At 41.5% G+C, this 26477-nt stretch overlaps 1 protein-coding gene across 1 annotated transcript; it reads right to left on the bottom strand.

Annotated features, from left to right (window-relative positions):
• gask1a (golgi associated kinase 1A) lies at positions 1-25562 on the bottom strand. The gene is made up of 4 exons (XM_072248061.1): positions 24996-25562; positions 14229-14351; positions 4838-4941; positions 1-202 (listed from the first exon to the last, which is right to left on the bottom strand). The coding sequence occupies exons 1-4, from the start codon at positions 25560-25562 to the stop codon at positions 1-3; spliced, it is 996 nt and encodes a 331-aa protein (XP_072104162.1).
• Between the last annotated feature and the right edge of the window lie 915 nt (positions 25563-26477).

Here is a 26477-nt window from a genome sequence, read left to right on the forward strand (position 1 = left end):
TTAGTCATGAACTAATTTGATGTCTTTCTCCTGAATGTAGTTGAGCAGTAGCTGAGCCCTTTTTTCTATGACCTGAACCAACTTCTTCAGTCCTTTGATCCCGTTGTGGCTGTCCCAGAACTCCCTGTCCATACTTAGCGATCTCAACAATCTGCTCCGTAAGCATCCAGACCGTAAGAGTTTGACCACACGTGCAGGAAACCTACAGAAGGAAGGAATGTCAGAATTAAAGGAAGGGTGAAAACTGCCTTAGATCAACTTTCTCCATAAACTTCAAGGTCAAAGTCGACTTTATTGTCATATGAACAAGTACAAATATGCGCAGGTGCAATGAGTATTTACTTGTAGCAGCATCACAGGCCCATAGCATCAAATCAGCAGCATTCCCAAGAAAAACTTAAAGGTAAATTGATGACAATTTTTACAAGAAATAGTACAATTAAAGCAATGAAATGTCTGTTATAGTGTAAAGTGGACATAGTGTCCCTATATTGTCTATGGTTGTGCGGTTGGTTCAAAGCCCAAAATGGTTGAAGGGAAATAGTTGTTCTTGAATCTGGTGGTATGGAACTTCAGGCCTCCCACCTGATGGTTGTTATAAACAGGAGGCATGGCCCAGGGGTGGGGGAGAGGAATCTTTGCTGATGCATGTTGCCTTCTTGTGGCAGGGCCTCTTGTGGATACCTACTACCAATGGTGGAATGCTCATGTTGTATTGGACAGAGTCTATTGCTTTCTGCTGCTTCCTACACTCCTGACTATTTGAATTGCTGAATCACACCATGATCCAACTAGTCAAGAGACCTTTATCAACACATATATAGAAGTCTGTTGGGGTGTTCAGTGACAAACTGACCTCCTTAATCTCTAAATCTCAAACCTCATCTCATTCCTAAACACTTATGCCTATATCCAAATTTACTCCAAATTATTTTCACCTAACTGGTTCCTTGCCTGGCAATGCATTGAAAGTTTTCCATCTTTCTTTTTTAATTTCCTAATGTGACGTGTCATTGAAATTATTCCCACTTCCATAATACTTAAAGAGCATTTTGCTTCTCAAATTCTACCATGTTTCCTTTATTCTGTCTGCTATCCTGGTCCTATGCTCTAGAATTCTTTCCCTAAACATCTTTGCCTCTCTTTCTGCCTTTAAAATGCTGCAACAAATGTCTTCCTTGAATAAGCTGAGAGCCGTTTGCTCAAGTATCTTCCAAGTATTTTTGACACTGCTCTGCAGGATAAAAGTCATTAGACTATTCTGTTTAAGACAGTAGTTCAAAACAAAACCACAAGAGTACAACTTTAACAGCCACTTCAAGCATTTGATTTTATATAAGATTGAATCTGGGACATGGAAACAGGCCTAATGCTGGAGGAACTCAGCAGGTCAGGCAGCATCTATGGAAAAGAGTACAGTTGACGATTTGGGCCAAGACCCTTCATCGTGCTGAGTTCCTCCAGCATTTTGTGTGTGTTGCTTCGACTTGCAACATCTGCAGATTTTCTCTGGTTTGTGATGGAAACAGGCCCCTTGACTCCTGTGGCCCTCACCAGTGTTTATGTTGTACATGCTCTTTCACCTTCCCCTCCTCAGTTCATAGCTGAATTTTTGTGATAGAAGCCAAAGGAATGGAACTCACTGTTCATTGTGCTGACAACTTCCCACCCACTTGCTGCTGCAGCTGGCAATGATTAGAATGTCATTTTAACATACCGCACGCTCCAAGGATCTGGGATCTGTATAGAGCTCCGCAGCCAATCAGACTGAGGTATCCTCATAGCACAGAAACAGAAGTAAAGGAAAGGATACAGCTGATAAGTAGAAAGAAAAGTATGAAAGAGACAAAAATAAAAATACTAGAAGTTTTTATAAAGGATTGAGGAAAAAAACACTTGTGAATGTGAGGTCAGCGTATTACAGGCTAATGTGCTAGAGCATGTTGAGGTTAAGAAAGGGCATTGCTGGAGCTTCAGAAAAACATTTGTAAAGGTAAGGCCCCAGGTCTTGAGAGGATATAGCACTGGTTACAACAGGAAGTGAGGGAAGAAATTGCTAGGGTGCTGACAGTGATCTTCATGTCCTCACTGGCCACCAGATGATTGGATGATAGCAAATGTTGCTCTGTTGTTCAAGAAAGCTAAAGGGGATAGTCTTGGGAATTATAGATCAGTGATCCTTACTTCAGTGGTGGGCAAAGCAATGAACAGTATTCTTAGAGACGGGATTTACAAGCTGTTTGAAAAGCATAGTATTGCTAGGGTTAGTCAGCATGGCTTTGTGAGAAGCAGGCCATGCCTCATGAGCCTGACTGAGTTTTTCAAGGAGGTGTCAAAACAAATTGATGATGGTTTATGTGGTGGATGTGGTGTATATGGATTTTAGTTAGACATTTGACAGGGTTCCCCATTGGTAGACTCATCTCGGACGTCATGAGGCATGGGAGCCATGGAAACTTGGCTGTGTAGATCCAGAATTGGCTTGCCCACAGAAGAGGAGCATATTCGGAGCATAGACTATACTGTACTATGTTATATAAAAATAAACTTCATGGACATTTCCCAATTTTCATTACTTGTCAATTTGATAAAGTATATATACCTGAATGTATCAGCCCTAAACGGGGAACATTTAGTCATGAACTAGTGGGTGAATATCAGAACTCCACACTGTGACAGAGATTTCATTACTGAGGGTCTTGCTGAGACAGCAGTGTACCTCAGCCAATGGTAGAATGGGGTAACTCGGGTAATATGTTTAAGTGAGCATGGGGAGACTATGGATGTTCATAGTAATGAACTCTGATTGCCTCGGCTGATTGTCGAGTATTACCACAGGAGATGTGACAAAGGCATCCGCAGAATGGTGTTAGACAGCAGTGTGGGAAGAACCTGGTGCATGAGTTAAAGTTATTCGAATGCGTTTGCTTCCCTAGTTTTGTCAGTTGTAGATGGCTCAGGTAAAAGTCTGAGTGAATTCAAGCCAGTTTGGGTAGAAAGCTCATCGTACTGAAAGAAGATCTGTTTAAACGACTCTGCTGCTGCTGGTGGAATCCTAGCATGAACCAGTTTGAATGGCTGGTTTTATACATCAGAGTATATTTAGTCAAGTTCATCCAGGAACATGGGCAAATGAATCTGCTCCTTCTTACCTCAGTATCCCAAAAATGTCTTTCCAAGCTGCCCAGCAACCTCAGCCCGCAATAAACAAACCAGCTGTGTGATGGAGTTACATAAATCAATAAAATCCTACTGAATACTAAACCTCTGCAGTTCCAGCTGCATATCGGCCTCCATACGTGCTGCGTCACAACAACACGCTCAGCAGTGCAATTGACAAATTAACTGCAGGGCTCCACACCATGTCGAACACTGCGTCTGGTCAGCACTGCTTACCACATTAACACAGGAGTGCATAGGTGCGCATTGCAAAATGCAAATGTACTGTGCACTGCATTCTCATCGGAGTGCATAATCTGTAGAGTATCACACATCAGTGAATTTTAAAATGGCAGTGAGTGATTACACAGGAGTAAAGGGAATGTACAAAAAATTTACTGCAAAAAGGAATGGATGGCTAGATAATGCAGAAAGATGGGAATGAATTCAAATACCTGGGCCTGCCTCTCGGTTTTTTTTTGCACTACCTTACTTTCCCTTTTCTATTTTCTATTTATGATTTATAATTTAAATTTTTAATATTTACTATTGATTTGTAATCCAGGGAGCGTGAAGCGCAGAATCAAATATCGCTGTGATGGTTGTACGCTCTAGTATCAATTGTTTGGCGACAATAAAGTAAAGTAAAGTATGAATTTAAGGCTCCTCGTTGCCTGTTTAGACTGGAACATAGGAACAGAAGTCATAGTATTATGCAGCGCATGTATAGGCCCTTTGGCCCTTCAGTCTCTGAACAGCAAAATTCATGCACGTACATTCCATTGAGCACCTACTTTGGTTCTCAAAATTACTGGAGCATTATTGTGTCATGTAGCACAGAAGTAGGTGCTATGGCCCACTTGTTCATGCCAGTCAACAAGTATTCAACCACACTAGTTGCATTTACCAGCACTTGTCCACACCCTTCTGTGTTCAGGCACATCAAAGGCTGTCCAGACAGAGGGGTCAAGAATCAGGAGGAAGGGAAGATGGCCTAAATCCCAGTGACACAGATTGGAGGTTTAATGACAGTTTAGTAATGTGCTATAGAAACAAACTTGCTGAGTTGTGGCTGGGTTTAAATGGTAAGAAACAAGATTATATTGCAGTAACTGTTCTTAATTATTTATAACTCTACAGCATTTATATTTTTGTGTGGTCGATTCCCACTGCCCAGGAAGTTAATTGCATAAAGTTTTTTTCAGAATTACATGAATGGAAATTTACTTTTACAATAATGTTAATGATCATTTGTGTTGCTTCAAGCCACACCTGACATGATCCAGCCCAAACCCAGTACCGTGGGGCTGGAATGCCCTATTGTCTCGTCTCATCCTCCTCCCACTGTTCCCCCAACCCCACCCAACCCCGGCCGTAGCATAGAGTGATTAGGATATCCTGACATTTGTATCCCCCAGCTCCCACTGAAGCTGGCCTCAGGACTCTGTAGTAGGTGACACATCATCAAACTCTGATTCGTACCGCAAATGGTTCATTGTCTTGCACTGCTTTGCCCACCTAACACACCCATTCACATGCAGTGGAATTCCAGGTCATGCCTTTTTGTGTTTGGTCGCTGTTGCTTAGTCAGTAACAGACTAAATGGAACTGTAAAAAATATGTAACCCTTGGGAAACAGCAAAATGCCTTGGATGCATGAAACTGAGGGCATACTTACTCATCAATGCCTTCCAACAGTCTGAAGTTGAGATTATCCTGAGCCTGAAGGAGCCTTCCTGAATTGTCTATGTAGATGAGTTGAGATGGATTGTGTTTTCGAACCTGATATAAGATTTTATTTCCATTAATGATTACAAGCAGTTTAGAATCTTGAATCGTTTAATCTGCCAATACAGCAAGGAGAAATGTTTACTTTTCCATCAGCCCAGGTATTCCTTTCATGGTTTTTAATTGTTTATGTTTTACAAGGGTAGAGGAGACTACAGGTTGTGTGTGTGTGTGTGTGTGTGTGTGCGCGCGTGCGCGTGCACGAGTGGAATTTTTGGGGCACCGTCATGACAAGCTTTTGATATGCTCATCGTACGGCATGTCTTGGGGATCTGAAAACTGACATCCCTCTCCAGGTTTTTTTACGAGGTCGAGTTGTTAGCACGACCCTCAACCCAGGCACGGATGGAGAGTGTGCAAGGGAGCCGGCCGGATTCAAACTCGGGACCTCTCACCCCGAAATCCAGCGCTGATGCCACTACGCCACCAGCCGGCAAGACTGCAGCTTGTGGAAGCATAAGCAACAAGGGCAGGTTTGGCATTGTTCTGCATCATTGCAATAACCAGGTACCTCACCACTGTTTGGTGGAGTCAAGGTGAGGCCATAATTTGAAAGCCAATGCTGGGAGCCCTGTCCAAGAGGGCAACTGAAGGATGGTCCTTTGAAAAGAAGGATTTCTCCCCAGTCAAACCCATCAAGAAAGGTGATGGGTAATTGACAGAGGGTGGTGGGGGGGGGGGTGTGATTTATGTGGAAGCAAGGAGTTGTATTTCTATAGCACTTACCCTAAACTCTGCATCTTACAATTGCTTAAATACTGTGTAATCACGGCTGGATGTTGGAAACAAACTCCCTCTATGCGATAATGACCAGATAATCTGTTTTTATAAGATCATAGAGGGGTAATTATGGGTCAGGATGATGCAATAACATTGAGCAGTCACCAATGTTCACCTGAGAAACTTTGAAACTTTAGTTTTGTGTCCCAATTGAAAGATGTCACCTCTGACGGCAGCAATCCTAAAGCTATCAGTCTAGTTACTTGCCCTCATTTCTTTGGCTTGGACATACAGTAATTAGAGGTTCAGATCACAGTCCTGATTGCTGTTTCTCAATGGAAGTTCTACACCTTTGACTCGAACACCTGTACACTCACAAGCAACGCAGCCGAATCCACTTCAACAAGGACCTTTAATGGCAATAACAGCCTAAGATGCTGCACCAGAGCATTACCAGATGAAATAAACCAATGAGCTCTGTAAGGAAATAAAACAGGTTTACAAAGTAGTTTAGAGGAGGAGAGAAAAGAGAATAACTTTAGGAAGGGAGTTCCAGAAGTTAGGGGCTAAAACAGGTGATGGTGGATTGATTAAAATGGGGTTTATGCAGAAGGTTAAAACTGAAGCAAGTGCCTTGCAAGGTTGTAGGCATGGGAAAGATTTCAGAAATATGAAGAGCAAGATCAGGGATTTTAAAACAAAGAAGGGAATCTTAAAATCAAAGTGCTGTCATACTGGGAGCCTCGCTGAATGTTACAAATAGGATTTATTTGAATAATAATGAAATGGAGGAACTCAAGTTTACGTAGGACAGAAAGTTGGATGTGAGACAATTCAAACAATCAGCTGCATTTTCCTTCTCCAAGAAACAATAAAAATAGAAAGGGGCAGCATTGAATGGATTGTGGGAATTGTAATCCATTAAAACCAGGCAACACATTCCTGACAGGTTTGCTAGACAATTTATCACGGAGTGAATACATGACATTTGAATTACTGCTGCTTTGTAAAATCATGGATACTGAATTGTCAAATTTCCACTCTCTTTTGAGAATGCCGACCAATAAATTTGATTGCAAAAATTATCTTAAGCGATTTCCCTTTTAATTAGGAGGCTTTCTGTCGAGTGTCAGTTCCTGACTGCTGACTGCTGACTGCTCTTGCTTGGTTGATCATCTGTACACATTCAGCTGTAACTTGGTGGTTGATGGAATGTGGTTTTGATCTAATTAGGTGCTACAGCAAACACTGGAAGTTTGACAAGACAGATGTTCAATTGATGCAGATTATCTGTCTCATCATTGCCAAGGGCATAATTCTAAAAGTGGCGTTTCTTGGAAGTGGATCTTGAGACTTGTGTGAAACAAAGACAAAGGAATAAGGCAACTGGGGTAAATAACTTTCTGTAGATTCAATGCAGCTGTTTTTTGGAGATGTCTGCAGGAACTTCAGTGGCAGTCAAATTGAGTTCATTGCCACGTGCACAGGTATGGTGAGGTACAGTACGATGAACAACTGAAGGAACAGATGAACATCTCACCATGTTGATTCTCAGCGATGAAACTATGTTGCTATTCAGCTTTCTGGTGGGAAGTATCTGTCTTTCCCTTGGAGATGGCAGACATGAAGGGATTGCCTGTCAGAATTTCCATAACAATGCAGGATTGGTCAATGAACTAAAACAATAGTTCCAGGTCCAATGGCACTCAGGTGAGATGCTCACTCTGTTCAGTATTCATTATTTGCTGACTACCACTCCTCCCTGGGAAGCGGACAACGTTGCTCTCTCATCCACGAAAAGACAGTGACCTGTCTTTTACAATTGCAAAACCTCGATCTAAGAAGTAACAAAGGGCCGACAACCCAACGTTCTATTATGCAATCACGTTAAATCACGACAGAAGACATGGACTAGAGAGCATGTTTTCAGTTGTTATTATGTCAAATATATGATGAGATTGTTTTCTAATCTTTATCGTGTTCCTGTTGAAGTGGAGGTGGTAATTGGATTGACAGGTTTACTAGTAGACCAGATATTAACAAGTTTTTTTCTGTGCAATGAAGTTATTATTAAAATAACGTCCTGTCAAACTGAAAGCTTGATGAAATGGCAGAGTAAAAGGATTCCCAGGGATAAGCTTCACTGGCTAAAGGCTCAGTACCAACAAAATTAGTTCTTCTTTTCGTGTTTTCCCAGTGCATGGATTGGCAAGAAACTCAATGTTTATTCCTTAGCAATGCTGCTCTGAAACCGGCCAGCACTTGTGAAGAGCAGCTGCTTATTCATTTGTTTTGTCTCTGCCTGTCAATAGCATACCCTGCCACGTATTTGAATCCCATGATCACTGCCTGAAGAGGCAGGGGCTTAAATCAGTATCCGAGCACACTGGGGCTCTACGATGACACCCAAACAATATTTAATGCAAATGTCACACAAAATGCTGTAGGCACTCAGAAGGCCAGGCAGCATCTTTGGAGGGGAATACACAGTCACCGTTTTGAGCCAAGTCCCTTCATCAGCACTCAGTCCAAAATGTTGACTGCCCTGCAGAACCTCTCCTGTTTATTATTTAATGCATACATTGCCTCTTCCTTCCTAACCTTTCTTTTCTTTGCATTGCTCTAATTTTACCCCGGGGGCAAACTGTAACACTCTGTGTGGTTTATTTTGCTGTGGATTGGGAGCTCTACCACTGGGCTGTGCACCTTGGTTGATTGCTGCTCCTTGATTATAGGAGATTATATGTCCCCCCCCCACCCCCCTGAATGCATGGGTTTCCTCCTGGTGCTCTGGTTCCACCCACATTCCAAGGACGTACCTGTTGGTAGGTTAATTGGTCATTGTAAGTTGTCCTGTGATCGGGCTAAGGTTAAATAGGTGTGTTGCTGGGTTGTGCAGCCAGTTGGACCAGAAGAGTCTGTTCCGTGTTGCATCTCGAAATAAAACCTAAATAAAAGCTGAGACCTGCTGGTGTCTTAAGTCTGCCCCAGGAACCTTGATAGCTGGGATTTTGAGAACTAGACCCCCATCATCACAATATAGAAGCAAGAGGCATCTTGAAATTTCTCTGCCGTTCAGTACGATCACAATTAATTAATTTTGACAGAATTCTTTCCCACTCTATCCTTGTCTGTTTTCTTCAGAGTCCAGAAATCTATCAATCGTAGTCTTGAGTATATACAACAATTGACTGTTCAGTTGTCCAATGTGGAGAATTCTAAGATTATTAGCACTCTGAGTAAGGAAATCATTCCTCATTGGTCATAAATCTCTAACTCATTATCCTGAAACAATACTTTTGTTCTAGACTCAGCATTCAGGAGAAAGGCCCTGTCAGGGCCTACCCTGTCAAACTCTGTTTCCGCATGATCACCCATTATCTTCCTGAACCACAGAGCCTTTGCAACGCAAGTTCCTGGGAGAGGTAATAAAAACAAACACTGAAGACAGCAAAGGAAAAGATATTCTTGCAAAATTCTTAACAACTGCCTCAAATAATATAAAGAAAATGTGGTCCAGATCAGCATTTAAAATACCCAGTTAATGTTTTCTGGGGAGACATTGTATGCATTTGATTGAATTATTTAAAGAGGTAACAAGGAGGGCCAATGAGGGCAGTGTATTTGAAGTAGTCGACATTGAATTCAGCAAAGCTTTTGGCGGGGCTACAGGATAGACTGGTCAGAAATATAAGTGTGCAAAGGATGGAAAATTGGATCCAAAACTCTGGTGTGGCCACACTTGGACTACTGTGTCCAGTTCTGATCGCCTCACTATAGGAAAGATGTGGAAGCATTGGAAAGAGTACAGAGGAGATTTACCAGAACGCTGCCTGGTTTAGAGAGTATGCATTATGATCAGAGATTAAGGGAGCTAGGGCTTTACTCTTTGGAGAGAAGAGGATGAGAGGAGACATGATAGAGGTGTACAAGATAATAAGAGGAATAGATAGAGTGGATAGCCAGCGCCTCTTCCCCAGGGCACCACTGCTCAATACAAGAGGAGATGGCTTTAAGGTAAGGGGTGGGAAGTTCCAGGGGGATATTAGAGGAAGGTTTTTTACTCAGAGTGGTTGGTGCTTGGAATGCACTGCCTGAGTCAGTGGTGGAGGCAGATACACTAGTGAAATTTAAGAGACTACTAGACAGGTATATGGAGGAATTTAAGGTGGGGGGGGTTATATGGGAGGCAGGGTTTAAGGGTCGGCACAACATTGTGGGCCGAAGGGCCTGTACTGTGCTGTACTATTCTATGTTCTATGTTCTCTGTAAATTGGCTCAGCAGGAGGAAGCAGAGGGTAATGCCTGACATGATTAGAAAAATAGAGGGCTATGGGTAACCCTGGGTAATTTCTAAGGTAAGGACATGTTCCGCACAGCTTTGTGGGCCGAACAGCCTGTTTTGTGTTGTAGGTTTTCTATGTTTCTGTGATGAGGCTATTGTCACTGAAAGGCTGGCCCAGTAAGGTTCCACAGGGCTCAATCCTTTTTGCTGCATGAGTTAACAGTATAACCTTAAATAAAGGGGGAAAGATGCAAATAAAATGCTGCTACAGAAATTTCTCTTGTTTTTGTCAGAGAGGAGAAAAGCTTTTGAAATATAGATGGTCTGATCAGGTGACAAAAATTAGCAATTGGAATTCAATCCAAAGAAGTGTACTGTAGTGTACTTGGAGAGGTGCAAGAAGGCAGGAAAATACATGATCAATTGAACAATCCTCCTGACCTTCCTTTATTGGAAATATTAAACAATCCATGGGTAAATAACTTACAAAGGTGTACAAGATGCTTTCAAGCAATCTGCTGGAAGAATTGAATAGGTCATGCAGCATCTGCGGGAAGAGAGGAATTTTCAGTGTTTCAGGTCAAACCCTGTATCAGTTCCCACTGAGTTCTTCCAGCAGACTGCTTGTTGCTTTACATTCCTGCATCTGTATTCTCCTGTGTAACCACAGGATAGAAGATGCCCTCTTTTATTACTTGAAATAGGGATTAACAGAGGAGTGATGTTATGCTAGGTGTGAATATACTGTAACAAGAAATTGAACATGATTTGTATCTAAGTGAATGAAAATTGTGACTTTTCATAACTGGTAAAATTTGACATGTATGTACAGTGCTCTTCACTGTGTTAGAGGAAGGATGCAATTATACTAGAGAAGGTGCAGAGGGGAGACATTGGTAGGACTGCTAAATCGCAGAAAGAGCAAAGGTTGGAGAAACTAGAGTTGTTCTGGAAGAAAGAAGGTTAAGATTTAATTGAAGCAAATAACATGCTGTGGCATCTGTATACATGTGTCTAAAGGAAAGGCCTATTTCCTTTGGTCAAAATCCAGGGGACATACATTCAAAGAATTGATGGAAGAATTAAATATGGTGTGTAATTTCCTCTCTGAAGAGGAAGTAAATGCATAAACTCTCACCACATTTAAAAAGCACCTGGCTTGCACAGGCCAAAGGGCCAAGTGATGGGAGATTGCCCAGCTGTTTCTTTGCCCAGTATGAACACCAATGGGTTGAATGGCCTCCTGAGTTTAAATTTTCAGTGATACTATGAGGTGCTTTTGTGCAATTTTTTGCCTGCAGAAAGTGGATCGTCCTTTTGTTCAAGAACCTAGAAGTGAATGACTGATAGTAGATTAAAATATGGCATACATCATTGCTGGATAAAGGATCTATCTATGTGTAACAAGAAATGAAAGCAATACAAACTTCTTGTGAATAGCGAAATCTGGGCTATATTGAAGAAAATGTGCAAACTGGATAAAAAATTGGGACAAGCATTTTCAACAATTTCTGCAGAAATATAGATTCAGTGTTGTTCTTCAATGCAATTTTAGGATATATTTTACTAGAAAGTATTTTTTTTTACCATTTATATTTCTCCAAAAGACTCACAAAGATAACCCTGTAGGTTTTTGTAATGTTTACCTGAGGTAAGCCAATGAGGAACCCACGGCCTTGGCTCCCATGTGCTCTAAATTCCACACATGTGCCAAAGGTTATTGGACACGTACCAACAACATCTGGGGCTTCCTGAGTTTGGGCTGGAGGCAGAGCCTTACCAAACCAAACTTTGACTGCTTGCACCAAATCATTCTCATATACAAATACAACAGTTGTCAGCTAATTACAGTTTTGATCATTTGGATAATGTTCTTTCCAGATGCAGGCACGGGTGCCATGGGCACAAATCACCTCAGTTTCTGTTCAGCATTATAATCGGATGGTTACAAATCATCTGTTGTTTGGAGAGCTTGGGTGGAATGCCATTCAGGTCTAGCCAGTGCCACTGCATGGCGACAGCAAAGTGTGAAAAAGCTTCAAGTCCTGTCCATGTATGACTTGGAGATCCAGCAGACAGTTGCAGTCTTGTCCACCTGCTACCTTCCAGGTGATAGAACTGGAAGGTGCTGTCAAAGATGAACACGTTTCTGCAGGGCATTTTGTAGAGAAACTATAGTGGACAGGAGTTGGAGTGGAAGTTCAAGGTGGTGGATGAAGTGGCAATCAGATGGGCTACTTTGTCCTGGATGGATCATGCTCCTAAGAGGAGCTGTGATTATCTAGGCAAGTGGAGAGTATGCCATCTAACACGCCTTGCATAAAGTCTTTAGGGGAATCACATATCACAATGTACTCACGATTTGTAGTTACATTATTTACTTGGGTCTTTGAATTAAGTTTCTACTGATAATCTACACTGGTTTTCTGGGTGTAAAGGTCGTGTAGGCTTCCCAAAACTGCTGGAGCCATGTTTAATTATGTGACGCAATGTCAGGTGTAGTGCATTGCACTCTGGCAGGCCTAACTACAGTTACAGTCTAGTGTAATGATAATGCGCTAGCAAGCTGCCAGCAACAGTGGGAGAGAAGGTTCCACTGCCCAGCAGAAAGAGGGGGCATGGTTGATGTCAGTGCATATTGAAGTCCCACTCAGGGACTTGACATCAAAATCTGTGCTGTGTCTCCCTCATTGCTAACCACACATCCTCATCATTTATATATGTTGCAAACTACATCCTCAGCAACAAACACCGTGGAACACCACTGCTCATGGAGTTCCAGCTAGCCAATTCAGGGCGGGCCGTGTCCGACAAACCACTGAGTTTTTTGAGGAGGTGGCAAACATGATTAATGAAGGTAAAGCAGTAGATGTTGTCCATGTGGCGTTTAATGACATATTTGACAAGGTCCCTCATGGTAGGTTGATCCAAAAGGTTAAGGTGCAGAGAGTCCATGGTGAATTGATAGTTGGGATTCAACATTGACTTGTCCATAGAGAGTAGTCGTAGAGGGATGTCATTCTGGATTGAGACCTGTGACCAGTGGTGTCCTGCAGTTATTGGTGCTGATGCTCCTGTTGTTTGTGATAGATAGATGAATGACTTGTATAAAAGTGTAGAATGGTGGGCTAGTAAATGTTCAGGTGTTTGGTGGAGTTGTGGATAGTATGGTAAACCATCAAAAGATGCAATAGAATATAGTCCGAAAACATCGACTGTACTCTTTTCCATAGATGCTGCCTGGCCTGCTGAGTTCCTCCAGCATTTTGTGTGTTGCTGAAGATTTCCAGCATCTGCAGATATTCTTGTGCCTTTAACTGCATTTATTTACAGAGGAGATCTTGCGTCCAAGTCCATAGCTCACTGGTCAGGGTATTGTAATGAAGTCATGTCTCAGCTATGTAAAACTTTGGTTAGGCCACACATGGAGATATTGCAAACAATTCTGGTCACCCCCATTGCAGGAATGATGTGGAGGCTTTGGAAAAAGTGCAGAACTGATTTACTCAAATGCTGCCTGGATTGGAGTTTATGAGCTATAAGGAGAAGTTGGACAAACTTTTGTTGTTTTCTCTGGAGCATCAAAGGCTGAGGGGAGATCTGATAAAACTTTATGAGATAGGGTGGGTGTTTGAAACTTTATTCCAAAGGTAGAAATATCAAGTGGTAAAGAATATACTTTTAAGGTGAGAGGGGAAAAGTTTAAAGGAGATACGTGGGTCAAGATTTTTACAGAGTGGTAGGTACTTGGAATGGACTGCTGGATACAGATACAATGATGGTGTTTAAGAGGTTGCTGGATGGAAGTGTGAATACGGAGGGATATGGATGACATACAGGCAGAAGAGATTGATTTAATTTGGTATTGTGTTCAACCCAGACATCATGAGCCAAAGGGTCTGTTCCTGTGTTGAATTGTTTTATGTTATATTGTTGCAATGTTGAAATTACTAATTTTCACATGAGCTGTGTTTGTTCTCTTAACTGAATGTGAAAGATCCCATAACATGATGTAAAGAAAAACAGATGAGCTTACCTTGAACCTGCTTAATATTTAATCTTCAATATACTGTACATCCGTATAACAGATTATCTGATCATTATCTAAAATCAGATCATTGTTTGATTGGTCAATTGTCAACAGTATGTTTTACAGTAGTAACTACACTTGAAATAATATTACTGCCCTTAAAGTGCTTTGGGATATTCTCAGGTTAAGAAAGATACTATTTATAGGTACATGGGACCATTCTATAGTTCCCTCTTCTCAACATACCAGGATATGGACAAGTAGCTGCTCCTTAAGGTTGTCACATTTTTCATGTAACAGATCTTCCACACAGGGTTCTGAGGTTTCTGGGTTAAAACCACAACAGTGGCGATCCAGGCGATCGTGAACCTGTGGGAAACATAATTTTATTAAACATAGGCATTTTCTATATGTTCGTAACAACTCCACTTTTTTTTCTCCAAAATATAGTGAGATGTCTGCTAGTGATGTTGGTTCTTAGAAACCTGCAGGTACAGGGAGAAATTATATAAAATTCATTATAATATTACCTGCATGCAGAGAACTGTAAGTCCAAGGATACTAATCCTAACTCCAAATTTTTGAATACTTAAAGGATGGATCTTCCATCATTGTCTGGAGAACATGACTGTAAGGAGCTCTGGGTGAAGTGAAATCATCTGACTGTTGTTCTACATGTGCTTGTTACAATCACTGCCAACAAAGCTAAGTCTGCCAAGAACCTAAATCTGATATGATGAAGTGAGATATTCAGCTTAGAGAATGACAGGAAGCAAAAGTGGAAGGCCAAATGCAGATTGGGTAATGATTTTGCAGGACGATATAGTTTTCCAGACTCAGTAGTGAGTTCAACAGTTCCTGATAATCAGTGTTCCTGTATTTTATTCTAGAGTCTTAGTATCTATTCTGGATTCCTTGGTAAATTCAATTGGTTATTCTGCCTTATCCTGGGATCTCTTATACAGTCCATTTGCCAGTTAACCTATACTGCTTTCACCCTTGTTAGCAGGTCTTCTTTAGCTCAAACCCCATTCCCCTTATTTCTCTGCATCTAAATATTCCAAGTATTAATGAAAGGTCACTGACCTTAAACTTTAGTTCTGTATTTCCCTTCACAGATGCTGCCTGAATTGCCTACTATTTTGATTACTCAGCACTTTTAGAACAAGCATTTTCATTTCAGGCGGCACGGTTAGTGTAGCGGTTAATGAATGCTATAACAGCACCAGAGACCAGGGTTCAATTCCGCCACTGTCTGTAAGGAGTTTGCACGTTCCCCCTTGTGACCGCGTGGGTTTTCTCCAGGTGCCCCTGTTTCCTCCCACATTACAGAGACATACGAGTTATTAGATAATTGGTCATATTGGTGTAATTGGGCAGTGCTATCTTTAATAAAGTAGACAGATAAGAGTACAGTTTAGGAAAAGCCCTTTGGCCCATGATATTGTGCTGACCATTGACTCTTAAGTAGTCTAATCCCTCTTCCCCACATATTCTCAGCATCTGTCCTGTTTTGTTTTTTTTTAATCTTAAAGATAATAAAAGATAAAAATGTGCAAGAACCAAACATAGTTAATGAAAGGAGTGTTTTAAGATTTGAAGGCTGTTGAAAAAAGAATTGCAAATATGACTTGGAGTTTTATATAAGGAGTTGGACTGAAGATTAGATATGAGGAAATGCCAAAGGTGCCAAATAAATTCCTTAATTTAGTCTTTACAAATAAAGATTGTGGCAAAATTCCAAACCAAGTCACACTGGCTCGGGAGTCTCAGAATTGACATCAGTCAAGTATGTGTTCTGAAGAAACCAAAAGAATTTAATGTGTACTAAGTGTCTAGGCCAGATGGGAAGGATCTCAGAATAAGATACTCTGTGATCAGGCAGATCTTTTAGGCTATCCATCCCCTTCTGAACATTCCCACTTAAGATAAGACTCATTATTCCTCTGAAAGAAATTAATTTGTGCAGTTACTATTCCATTATCACACATCTTCCTTTCCCTGTAGTTATTGATCTATTATTTGATATTTGATATTAGTCTAATGTGTAAATTTACCTCGAATCACCTCTTTTAAGGGATATTGTTCTTGGCAGATATCATGGGGAACAGATACAGAGGAGACCACGATGTGTGGGATGGAAACTTATTTCCATCTGTACTTTACTGCAAGTCATATAAATGTTATACGTATCTTCTTCAACCCCATTGCTTGAGTTAAATAGAAAGGCATCTTCAACTCTTTCTCTTCCTTGGATTATTTCAAAGTTATTGCTCAAGTCTCATCTTAGTTTTTTTTTCCCCAATGGGAATCCTTTAATTGCTGAAGGCTTGCTCCAGCTTTATCTCTGAAAGCCTACAATTACTCCTCCCTGAACCCCTCGAGGTGTGTCCTTTCTGAGTTTTGATCACTACGGCCCACAGAAAATTAGATGGTGGAAGAACTGTTCTTCTGCATTTTCTCTTTTATTTATTATTAGATCTTTTTTGTAACCAGAAATTTGACTCTAAGTTCTGATATTACATGATAAAGAAAACTGCGTTCTCTTATTCAACCTACTAATCCTCATAAAGATCTGTATTCTGTTTCTAATTTACAACCACCAGTGGCAGGAAGCAAATACTAACTGACTGGATCCTGGCAGATTTGAATAATCCTGTGGATCTAGCGCATACCAGACAAAATAAATTTTCTCCTAAAATGTTCACAATCCAATATGCAGTTGTATCTTTTCTACATGATTAATAGTGTCAAAATAATTTTCCAAAAATAACTGGCTTTTAGATAGTTTTATTAATGTAATAAGACTCCCCAAGGGTTTCATAGTGGTGTTATCAAAATAATTTGCACATAGATACTGTACGGTTTAGTCAGAGATAGGATTTTGTAGTGAAAGAAGGAAAGATACTTAGAGCTTGGAGCAATTTATGGTGTGACTGGTAAAAGTAGGCTGAAGTTAAGCAGGAGTCGTGGGAGGGGGTCAGAGAGCTTGGAGGGTTATTGGGATGAAGGAGCTAAGAAGATAGGGAGGGTAAGGCCCAGAAGGTTTGGAATCAAAATGGGAAATTTGGAAAGGAAGTTTTCAAATGTTGATCAATGAAATGAGGAGAGTGAAATTCTGCTGGGTCTTTTTCCTTTCCTGACTGATCGCCAGCCTGGGATACTTTTATTTAACCAAAGCAGGGGACCAGAAATCTAGATAGTAAGAAATTCAAGGTGTAGTTAGAATATAGAACTTGCAACCACAAGGAATGATTGAGATAGTGTTTAAAGAGGAAGTTGGTAAGTCTATGAAGGGGAAAGGAACTCAGGAAAATGCAGACAGAGCAAGATGAAAAGAGATGTGGGTAGGCTGAGCAGACTGGAAATACATAGGACATCACCAGAAATGAGCTATTTGCTTCAATAGTCCATGCCAACATTTATTCTGGACATAAACATCCTCCCATCTCACTTCCTCTCAGCTTATAAAGGCAAATTTCTCTTCTTCTTGTCTCTCATTTGTTTATTTAGCTTCCCTTGTAATGGAACCACCCCTCTCAATTTTCTCCTTGCAGTGCTGACTTCCACATTCTTACCATGCTTTGGATAAGGAAGGTTCCACTGAATTCCTTACTGGATTTAATAGAGGTCCTGTATTTATATTCCTTGCTTCTGGACTTGATTGCAAGTGGAAACCATCAAGCAGATCTATAGGATTTGTAGGCACAGTTAGCCATTAGAGAGCAACCTGTTTTATTGATGTACAGGAGTAGAAAGGCCACCAACGGCTTGGATATATATTTGTTGATACTATACAAAGGACACTGCTGAAGTATCGCCCCGGGCTCAATTTATCAGCTGTTGTATTTTTAACTACCTAAACTTTGAAATATTCCAATGCTTTCCTCATTGGCATTCCAACACACACGCTCCATAAACTTGACATCAGCTAAAATTCTATTCAAGTGGTGGGTGAACAGGACTGTGTTAAAATTCCCATCCTTGTTTTCAAATCCTTCAACTGGCTCCAGTTCTGGCTTCTTGTATGAATCTGGTGCTCACTGTTCTACCACTGGTGCAGTTGAATAGAAGAAAACTAATGGAATTACGGCAGTGCCCATGTGCTCAGTTGACGTCCTTAATCTTTCTCGTGTTGTATTTTGCTTGGATTCTCTCTCCACACATTGAAGTTCTCAGAACCAGTTAATCAAGAACTTCATTTAAGTTATTTTCTACTTGATTATGGGTTCCTGCGCACACAAAATAAGTGATGATACCAAAGTATGTACAATAAAACAGATGAAGCATGCCATTCCTCAACAGTAGTCGACCATTCTAGTGATGTATCTTGCTGTGGAGTTCATAGGTTAGCTGTGAGTTAGTAATAGCACTTTCTCTTCTTGTTCAATGTTATTGGTTAAGAGCTGTGCAGGGGATTGGAGAGTGCAGTGTTTTGGTGATAGAGTACTACAGTGGAATGCAAAGGAAATGCTACTCTGGCTATGAAATTCATTGAGATGTCCCGCAGTTTTGAGAAGTGTTGCAGAATTGCAAACTTTTCCTTTTGTTTCACTAAAGTCCTCCAAAAATTAGGCTCACTTAACTCTGTGTTCCTAGCAGCATGATTCATAGCTCCTTGGTTCAGGATTTGATCCCGGAGGAGGTACAACCTAACTGTGGGATCAGGCTCACGTTGATGGCTCGACTTCCACCCCCTGGGACTGAAGAAGACAAGAAGTATTGGGGGGCTCATTGATGCAGATAGTAGAGCTGTCTGCCAGAGACCCTGGTTCAATGCTGACCTGAGATGGACACTTGCACCCTTTCCCTGTGACCACATACATGTATTGAAGGTGCTCACGTTTCCTCACACATCCCATAGAGTGGCGAGTTAGTGGGTTAATTGGTCATGGTAAATTGTTTCTAGTGAGCCGGTGACTGGCAGAATCTGACGAGAAATTAGGGAGAATAAAAAAATGGCATTCATGTAGGATTAATGTAAACCGATGCTGGTCTGAAGGGCCTGTTTCCATTATCACTCTATGAGGAACCCATTTTGACATCAAGATTGTTATTTAGTATGAAGGAAATAATAGTCCATGAGCCGGTAGGGTCGGTTGGCACCATCTGAGGGGAATAATGCTCATAGTGATTTTTGCAAGGTATACATCTCTAGAGTTAGAAAATATGTGATAGCATTGCACCAGTGGTAGCTTTATGTGTGCTATCATGCATTTTATAACAGTACCCTAAAATTAGCATTTCTGAAAAGTGGTCAATATAAAGTATGACATATATATTCAACCTAGTGGTATTTTGTCATCAGTGATCCCTCAACATTGAAATTTGTCAGAACGATAGCTGAGTTTCATCAAATGCTGTTATAAAATTCTACATTGAAAACTATGTCATTGATGGCACTCGCAGTACAGTGCCCAATTTCAGTAGAGTGAATCATTTCATTTTTAGAAAAATATCTGTCTGTTTATTTTGGAAAAGTCAATAAAAACCCTAGATCACATATAATCACATGGATTTGTAGAGAATTTATTCAGGAATTCAAACAATTAATCACTTTTTGTGTATATTCCATATTAACATCAGTACAGCAGAAAATGTTACCGTACCGCGCCCCCCCCCCCCAAAAGGTAAAAAACCTCATTTGGAGAGATTTCTGGAGTTTTATCAATGTCACGATATTTTCCATATTGTTGTATCAAATCAAAGCAATCTTAAGCTTTTGTCATAGCATATAGAATTACAGTACAATAATTCAAATGTGGGGTTCCACACGGCCCCATTTGATTGTAAAATTAATATATTTAATCAAAGACTACTTTACATACTTTGTTTTCCATTCTTTCATAAACTATTAATAATCATAATAATTTTCCAAGTCTTCGAAGTCTTCCACATCTTCATCTGAACTTTCCACTCTGAGGTGGATGCCTGGTTCTCACAGTCTGCCAGTCTACACATGTCAGTACACCTGAGGCCACTTGCAACACAAATACATCTTGGGAGTGAACATTTTTTTGGACAGTTACAGGCCAGTAGATCCAGGATGGCATCGGGTGCTGGCTGGCCTTCCATCCAGTACACCACCAACTGTTCAGCTTCCTCTTCTCTCTCCATCTTCCATCCTCTGCCAACAGGGCTTGGCACTTGTGGGTTCTTCTCCAAACATTTTCTCCGTATACCAGCCTGGTAGCTGGTTCACTCTGTGCGTTTTGTTAAGCAGTGCTTGCATGGTGGGAGTTGATGACTTTCAATGTCACCTTTTTTGGCACAGAAAAGGTGATACTTGAGCTCATTGACCTTGGTGGTCGATGTTTTGGGGGCATACAGGAGACATGAAAATGTTTCCAGTTTGTCCGTCAGTTCTAGGGAGAGGTCCCATTCCTGACCCAACTCTAAGAATGTGTGCTGAGTTTCCCTGTTGCTGGTCAGAAGTTTTAGGGCACTTGTCTTCCCTTTGCCTGCAAAAGCACTTACAGTGTCACATCCTGCATATGCGTGCAACCCGATGAGAGCCCTACAAACCTCTATGCCAACAGTGGCAGCAAGCTTTCTGGTGTCTACAAGCCCTGTACGGGTTCTAGTGCCACACTTCTGGAACAATGGGGCCTCAATCTTGTCACAAAATGCTAAAGACATGATAAAGACATCTGTGTCTTCTGAGCAGATCACTACAGATTGGTATCCCTCTCTTGTGGCATGGGCAGCATGGAGAAGTAGGCAGCCATCTGCTTCTTCTTGTTGACACTGAAGATCTGACACCTCCTCACTGTCTTGAGATGTGATTCTGTAACATTTGTCATTCACAGCTGCATACAGAATCTTCTCCTGTAGCTTTGCTCTGTACTCCGCCTTCCTCCATTCATGGACTATGAAGCTAATGAGACTATTTTTGTTACTGACTTTGGTCAGGAAGCTCCTCCACTGCCTCACCATCTGTGTGCCTGTGATACCCTGCAACTCATGACCAGTCTCTTCACCCCGCAGAGATCTTTCACTATTCTTGATAGAGTTCTCCTTGTATGTGTTGAAACAACATCTATTCTGCTACCCTGACTGCCTTCCCTCAGAGCCATACCCAGAATTGTTGTGGCAACATCTCTGAAAGTAACTTGATCACCTTTCACTCTTTGGACCAAGTTCATTCCATCAACCACTGTAGCAGAGTTTCCTGGGAGTTGCTCTTCTACTGCTACATTTTTCTGCAAGGTTGTGGATAAAGTAGCTTTATTTGTCTTTCTCAGCAATCCTTCTGGTGTGGACAGGGCCCAGGGTAATGGTCCAAGGGGATGAGAAAGGATATCCTCCATATGTAGACTGCACCCTTGCGCCATCACTATGATGCGTCCAAACAAAGACCTGTCTGCTTTCAAGATGATCGCCCTCCCATTTGATTTCACTTCTCTCTTCTTACACATATCACTGAATGTTTTCAGCTTGTTGGTTTTCATTGGGTCATGGAATTTCTTTGCTGGTGGGTCTTCCTCTAGTCGCTCATCCTTGAAGGTTGCATAGCATTGCTCACCAATCTCATATGCCTTTATCAGATCGAAGGCAATGTCCTTGGGGGCTGCCTTTGCCGTAGAGATGCTAATGAAGTCCCGCTTCTCAGCAAATGTATTGACCCATTCATGTATGAGGCTAACCACTGCTGAAACTGCTTCCTCATCTTTCTGGATTCTTGGCCGCTACCACCACTGCAATGCTATCACATATTTTCTAGCACTAGGGGTGTATACCTTGCCAAAAATCACTATAAGAATTATTCCCCCCAGCTGGTACCAGTGGCTCAAATTTGGGGTCCTGGCTCACGGACTATAACTAAACATATTTACTCTTATCACCAAACTAGCAGAGCCTACCTGGAGTTTTATGGTGAGTGTGGTAAGGAAAGACAACTCTGGAGAAGAGGCAATTACTCATCCTTAAGTAAAAGTACAGTTAATTTTCCACTGCCCATTCAGAAGGAGCTGTCTGCTCAGGAGGAATTAACTCCGCAGAATGTGTAGACAATCTGACTCATGACCACAGGTACCTTGCACACAGATCCAGCAAAATAATGTACAGTTGGAACAGAACCCTTACCAAGTGTGTGGAGGTGGGAATTATCTTCATTTCTCTGATCAAATATTAGACATGAGGATCGTGGGCACCTTGAGTAGTTAGGTAGATATGTTTAGGTTCTCTGTGGGGAAATGCATGTGTTTTTTTATCAGTTGTTCGTTTGAACATCGGGTTTCACTTAAGTTATCAGGAAAGTTTGTTTCAGAATTTGGTCATGGTAATTAAAGTCTGCTATGCAGAATCGTGACTAATCAGTGAATTATTTCCAGGCTAGAGCTTTGTTTAAAATACTATTTAATGAATCCCAGCACTAACTCAACAGCTATGTTTTCAGCCTTGTACTGCAACTCTTTTAGCTTCTAATATCCGTGGTAGTCTCAGTATTGTTATTTGGCAACTGCTACAAACAAACCTTGTTACTCTTTTATTCTCCATGGTGTATTTTCAAGTATTTGTCCTCACACCATGTTGGGCCAATATCAAACCAAAGACTGAGTGGAGGGGCAGTGGCAAACCTGGAGTAATTGGTTGGTACCTTTGGCACAAGCAGCCTCTGCTGGGCAAACATCGTTTCAATTCAGCCTTCTTCAACAGCATAAGTCCAAATTCTGAACCTGGAGATTTGTCCAGTTTGCTACCCTGAAGGAAGCTGAGCATGGTGCCTGCACCCTCGAAGGGAGAAAGATTAGAAATCAGTTGTATTCCTTCTTTCCTTCCTTCCACTCCCGTATGGAACTGGACACTGGCCACTGCCCCTAGTGATGCCAGTAAAGACACTCATTCCATTAAATCATTCCCATGCTTCCAAAAGCTCCATGGTTCTGAAACCTTCCATTTTGTAAAGTGCATGTCATTTCAATTCTTTAACCCACAGCAAATCTGGTTTGTTAGCAGCAGTGGCTAATCTTCCTGTCGCTGAAAAATGAGGTCCCACTGAGTTCACATCTAATGGACCAGGACTTAGGAAAGTGGTCAAGATCAAATCGGGATGCAATTTGACTAGACTGCAATACTGCCCACAATGTAAAAAATCAGTTGAGCATTCACTGACATATAAGCACAGGCTTCTCTGTATTGGTTTTCCAGTGAATGAAGAGCACAGAGGACAGGCAAAGTTAGTAGTCTGAGATGCACACTGGCTCCTACTTACATCAATCACTGAAACTGTCACAACTTGAAGAAGTAGTCTTGTGAGTTGTCCTAACTGTGTCAGGATCTGTGTAAGTTGTGAATCGATGGCATGTGGTGAATGGTCTCCCTGTATGGTAGAGAGGTGAATGGGCCACAGATCGTCAAACTAGAAACCCAGGATATTGATCTGGAGATGCTTGAAATCAATCCACTTAATTAAATGAATGGAATAAAAAATTCTGTAGTTAAGTAAATGGAATAAACAGACTGTAAAAATTACTTGATTGTTATAAAGACTCATGTTACTTACCAATGTTCTTCAGCAGGGGTCCCCAACCTTTGTTGCACTGCGGACCAGTTTAATATTGACAATATTCTTGTGAACTGGCCGACCAGGGTGGGGGGAGGAGTGTTAATCACGACCGGAATATAGGTGGTAAGTCAACTATGCGTCACTTATAAGTGGCTAATACACTCACTTTTGTTTCTAAAAGGGTTTATCTAATGAATGTAATATTAAACCCACACCGCATATTTTCCTCACATGAATATAGTGATAAGTCAATTATAAGTCACTTATATAAGTCAATAGCATCATAACATTTTAAGTAACGTTTGGATATTAAACACACAGCGCATATTTTCCCCGTATGAACATATAAAATCATTGCAACACACCAATATGGCTGAATCAGTGGGAGCCCTGGGCTTGTCTTCCTGCAACAAGACGGTGCCATCGAGGGGTGATGGGAGACAGCGATACTTGAAGGGGGTTCTTTATGTAATGACCTTGCGTGTGTTCAAGTTCCAACAGTGGGCATGACAGGGAATGAGGAAAGGTGGCACTGACTCATATTGTTTCCTCGCGGCCCGGTAGCACATGCTTTGCGGCCCGGTGGTTGGGGATCAGTGCTCTTCAGGGAAGGAACTGTGTTATCCCTATCTGGTTTGTCTGCAGATGACGCCATAAAGATTGACTTGGTTCAGGAGAAGTTGGTGATGAACTATGAACATCAGCCTTGCAAATGGTGCTCATATTCCATGAGGATGTACTTTTGTGCAAGTGATGTGTGTAAATGAATGTGGCTTTGTGTGTGTTAATGGATATGATTTACCTCATGAGTAAGGTCACGTATGTGAAATACAAGTAAGTGAATCGAAGGCTTTGTATCAGATGGTTAATGTGTATATTACTATGGGTACATGCTTGCATGTTAGCTCAAACTATTTCAAAGCCAATTTGAGTCATATAGCATATGAGTCTATAAAACAGATTGTAATCCCAATCATACTATAAGTTAACTATGAGTTGCTATGAACTATGGAACTATGAGTTAATATTTTTCCACCTCAGTTTCCTACTGCAAAGACTTGAAATGAGTGTGCCAGAGGGCATGACAGTATAAGTTACTGAGTATGGGCAAGCCTGTCCGAGTACCCACCACTGTGAATACATGGAAGGCAGAGATTCCGCACCAAACGTCCTACTGCCCAAACCATTATCCTCCTGTTTGATGCCTTTTTCATGCTTATTGCTTTTTAACTTTCAAGAATATGAACTGTTAGTCATCCTCACTAAGCTTGTGAGTGACATGGTACAGCTGCGGAAGCTTTGGGGGTACAGCCGCATAGGCCAGTAATCTAGTCTGATAATACATTCCTCCGTGTGAAAGCTGCCAGCTAACTCTTGACTTGGCTCCAGTACTTTCTCCTCGCGTTGCAAGAATTCCCATGATCTGAAAATTTACCAACTAAGTGCGTTCTTTTGGTGTGTAAGTTTGTTAAAGGATTGTGAAACCCTTAAAAACAGAACCTTACCTGTAATAGAAAGTCAAAGAGAGCCAACATGCCCCACTCAGAGTGTCTCACACTAGGGCAGGGCTGGCTGTGATTCCCATGAGCCTTGTCAATGTTGCATTCCCGTCTCAGCACGGCCTGGTACTGAGACCAGCTCAATGCAAATGAATTTTGGTCATTGTCAGGGTCGTCCATATGCTGAATGTCTGCATCCCACCAAACAATTGGCCTAACTGCTCCATTTGTGTAACTATATGGCAGCAATTCTTCACTAAATCTTCTGGCTACCACAGGCAGACTCCGGTTTAGACCTAGCACTCTGTCCAAGTGGAAAGCCAGCACCTCATTGAGATCACTGGGCCGCTTTATCAGACCACATGGTCTCTGCTGACAATACTCCATGAGGTCATCGATTGCCATAGGAGAATGAAGGCTGAGGCCTACTTTAATCACTTGTCCGTGGCCTGGTACATGTGCCTTTGCAATCACTGCACCATTAGCTAACAGCTTCATCTTCTCAATATCACTCGAATCAAACCAGTGTTCAGAATCCTCCTGGGGCCCAACACTACTTCCTGTCTTGGACATTGGTAGGCCAATCTCAACACTGTCACATGTCTTTAGCTCTGGGGCCCTTCTTCTCATTAATGAACTACCGTGTCTCTTGCTTTTCCCCTTGTTGGGCAAAGACATATCCAGCTTCTGCATCCTTTTGCTGCTAAAGATTTTCCCTGTTCCATTGGATTCACTATCTCTGATCGTTTTAATAGGCTTCCCATTCTTATTTATAGGGAGTTTAAACTGTGGAAAAGCATTTTTATTGACACCGGTGGTCTGAATATCTGTTTTGCATTGAATTTGTGGCAAGTGTGTATTCTTCATTATGGCTGTATAATTCAACATAGAAGATACTTTGGACTGCTGCCCAGGATGTTGGGAGTCCACTGTGGTTCCATCAGACTTAGAAACTTGTAAAATTACATTTTCTACCAAGGACCGATGGAATATAGGAGGAATCCTTGAGAACTCTTCAGCCCGAGGCAGTTCAGCAGCCTTGCTGGTTTTCTGCCTCCCGCTTTTCAGGGCACCAGACATGATCATCTTTCTGAATCTCAGTCTTTTCTGTGGTAGTTTTTCTCTACCTTCTGATACACTCGATGTTTTAGGCATTCCTCTGTTGTTGTCTTTCTCCTGAGCTGGTTCTGAGAGGTTGTGTAACATTTCACTTGACTGCCACCTCCTGAGATGCCTCCTTTCCATTGGTGACAGCTTGTCATGGCTGTAGAAAGTGTTTGTTTGCTTGGGGACGGAGCCAGGGTTTCTCCGTAGTGTTCTTCTCTGAGTCAACTTTCCATGTAACTGGCCGAAAGCTTGATAATCAAGCCCAGAGACACTGTCATCAAGCTGAAACGATGGAAAAATATTTATCACTGTCATGGATAGGGCAGTAAAGAAACAACAAGCAACCACGGGCTTTGTCCTTAACCTTCTCTTCAATGAAAG

Source organism: Mobula birostris, chromosome 1 (genome assembly GCF_030028105.1).
Source record: "Mobula birostris isolate sMobBir1 chromosome 1, sMobBir1.hap1, whole genome shotgun sequence".
Taxonomy (NCBI): Eukaryota; Metazoa; Chordata; class Chondrichthyes; order Myliobatiformes; family Myliobatidae; genus Mobula; species Mobula birostris.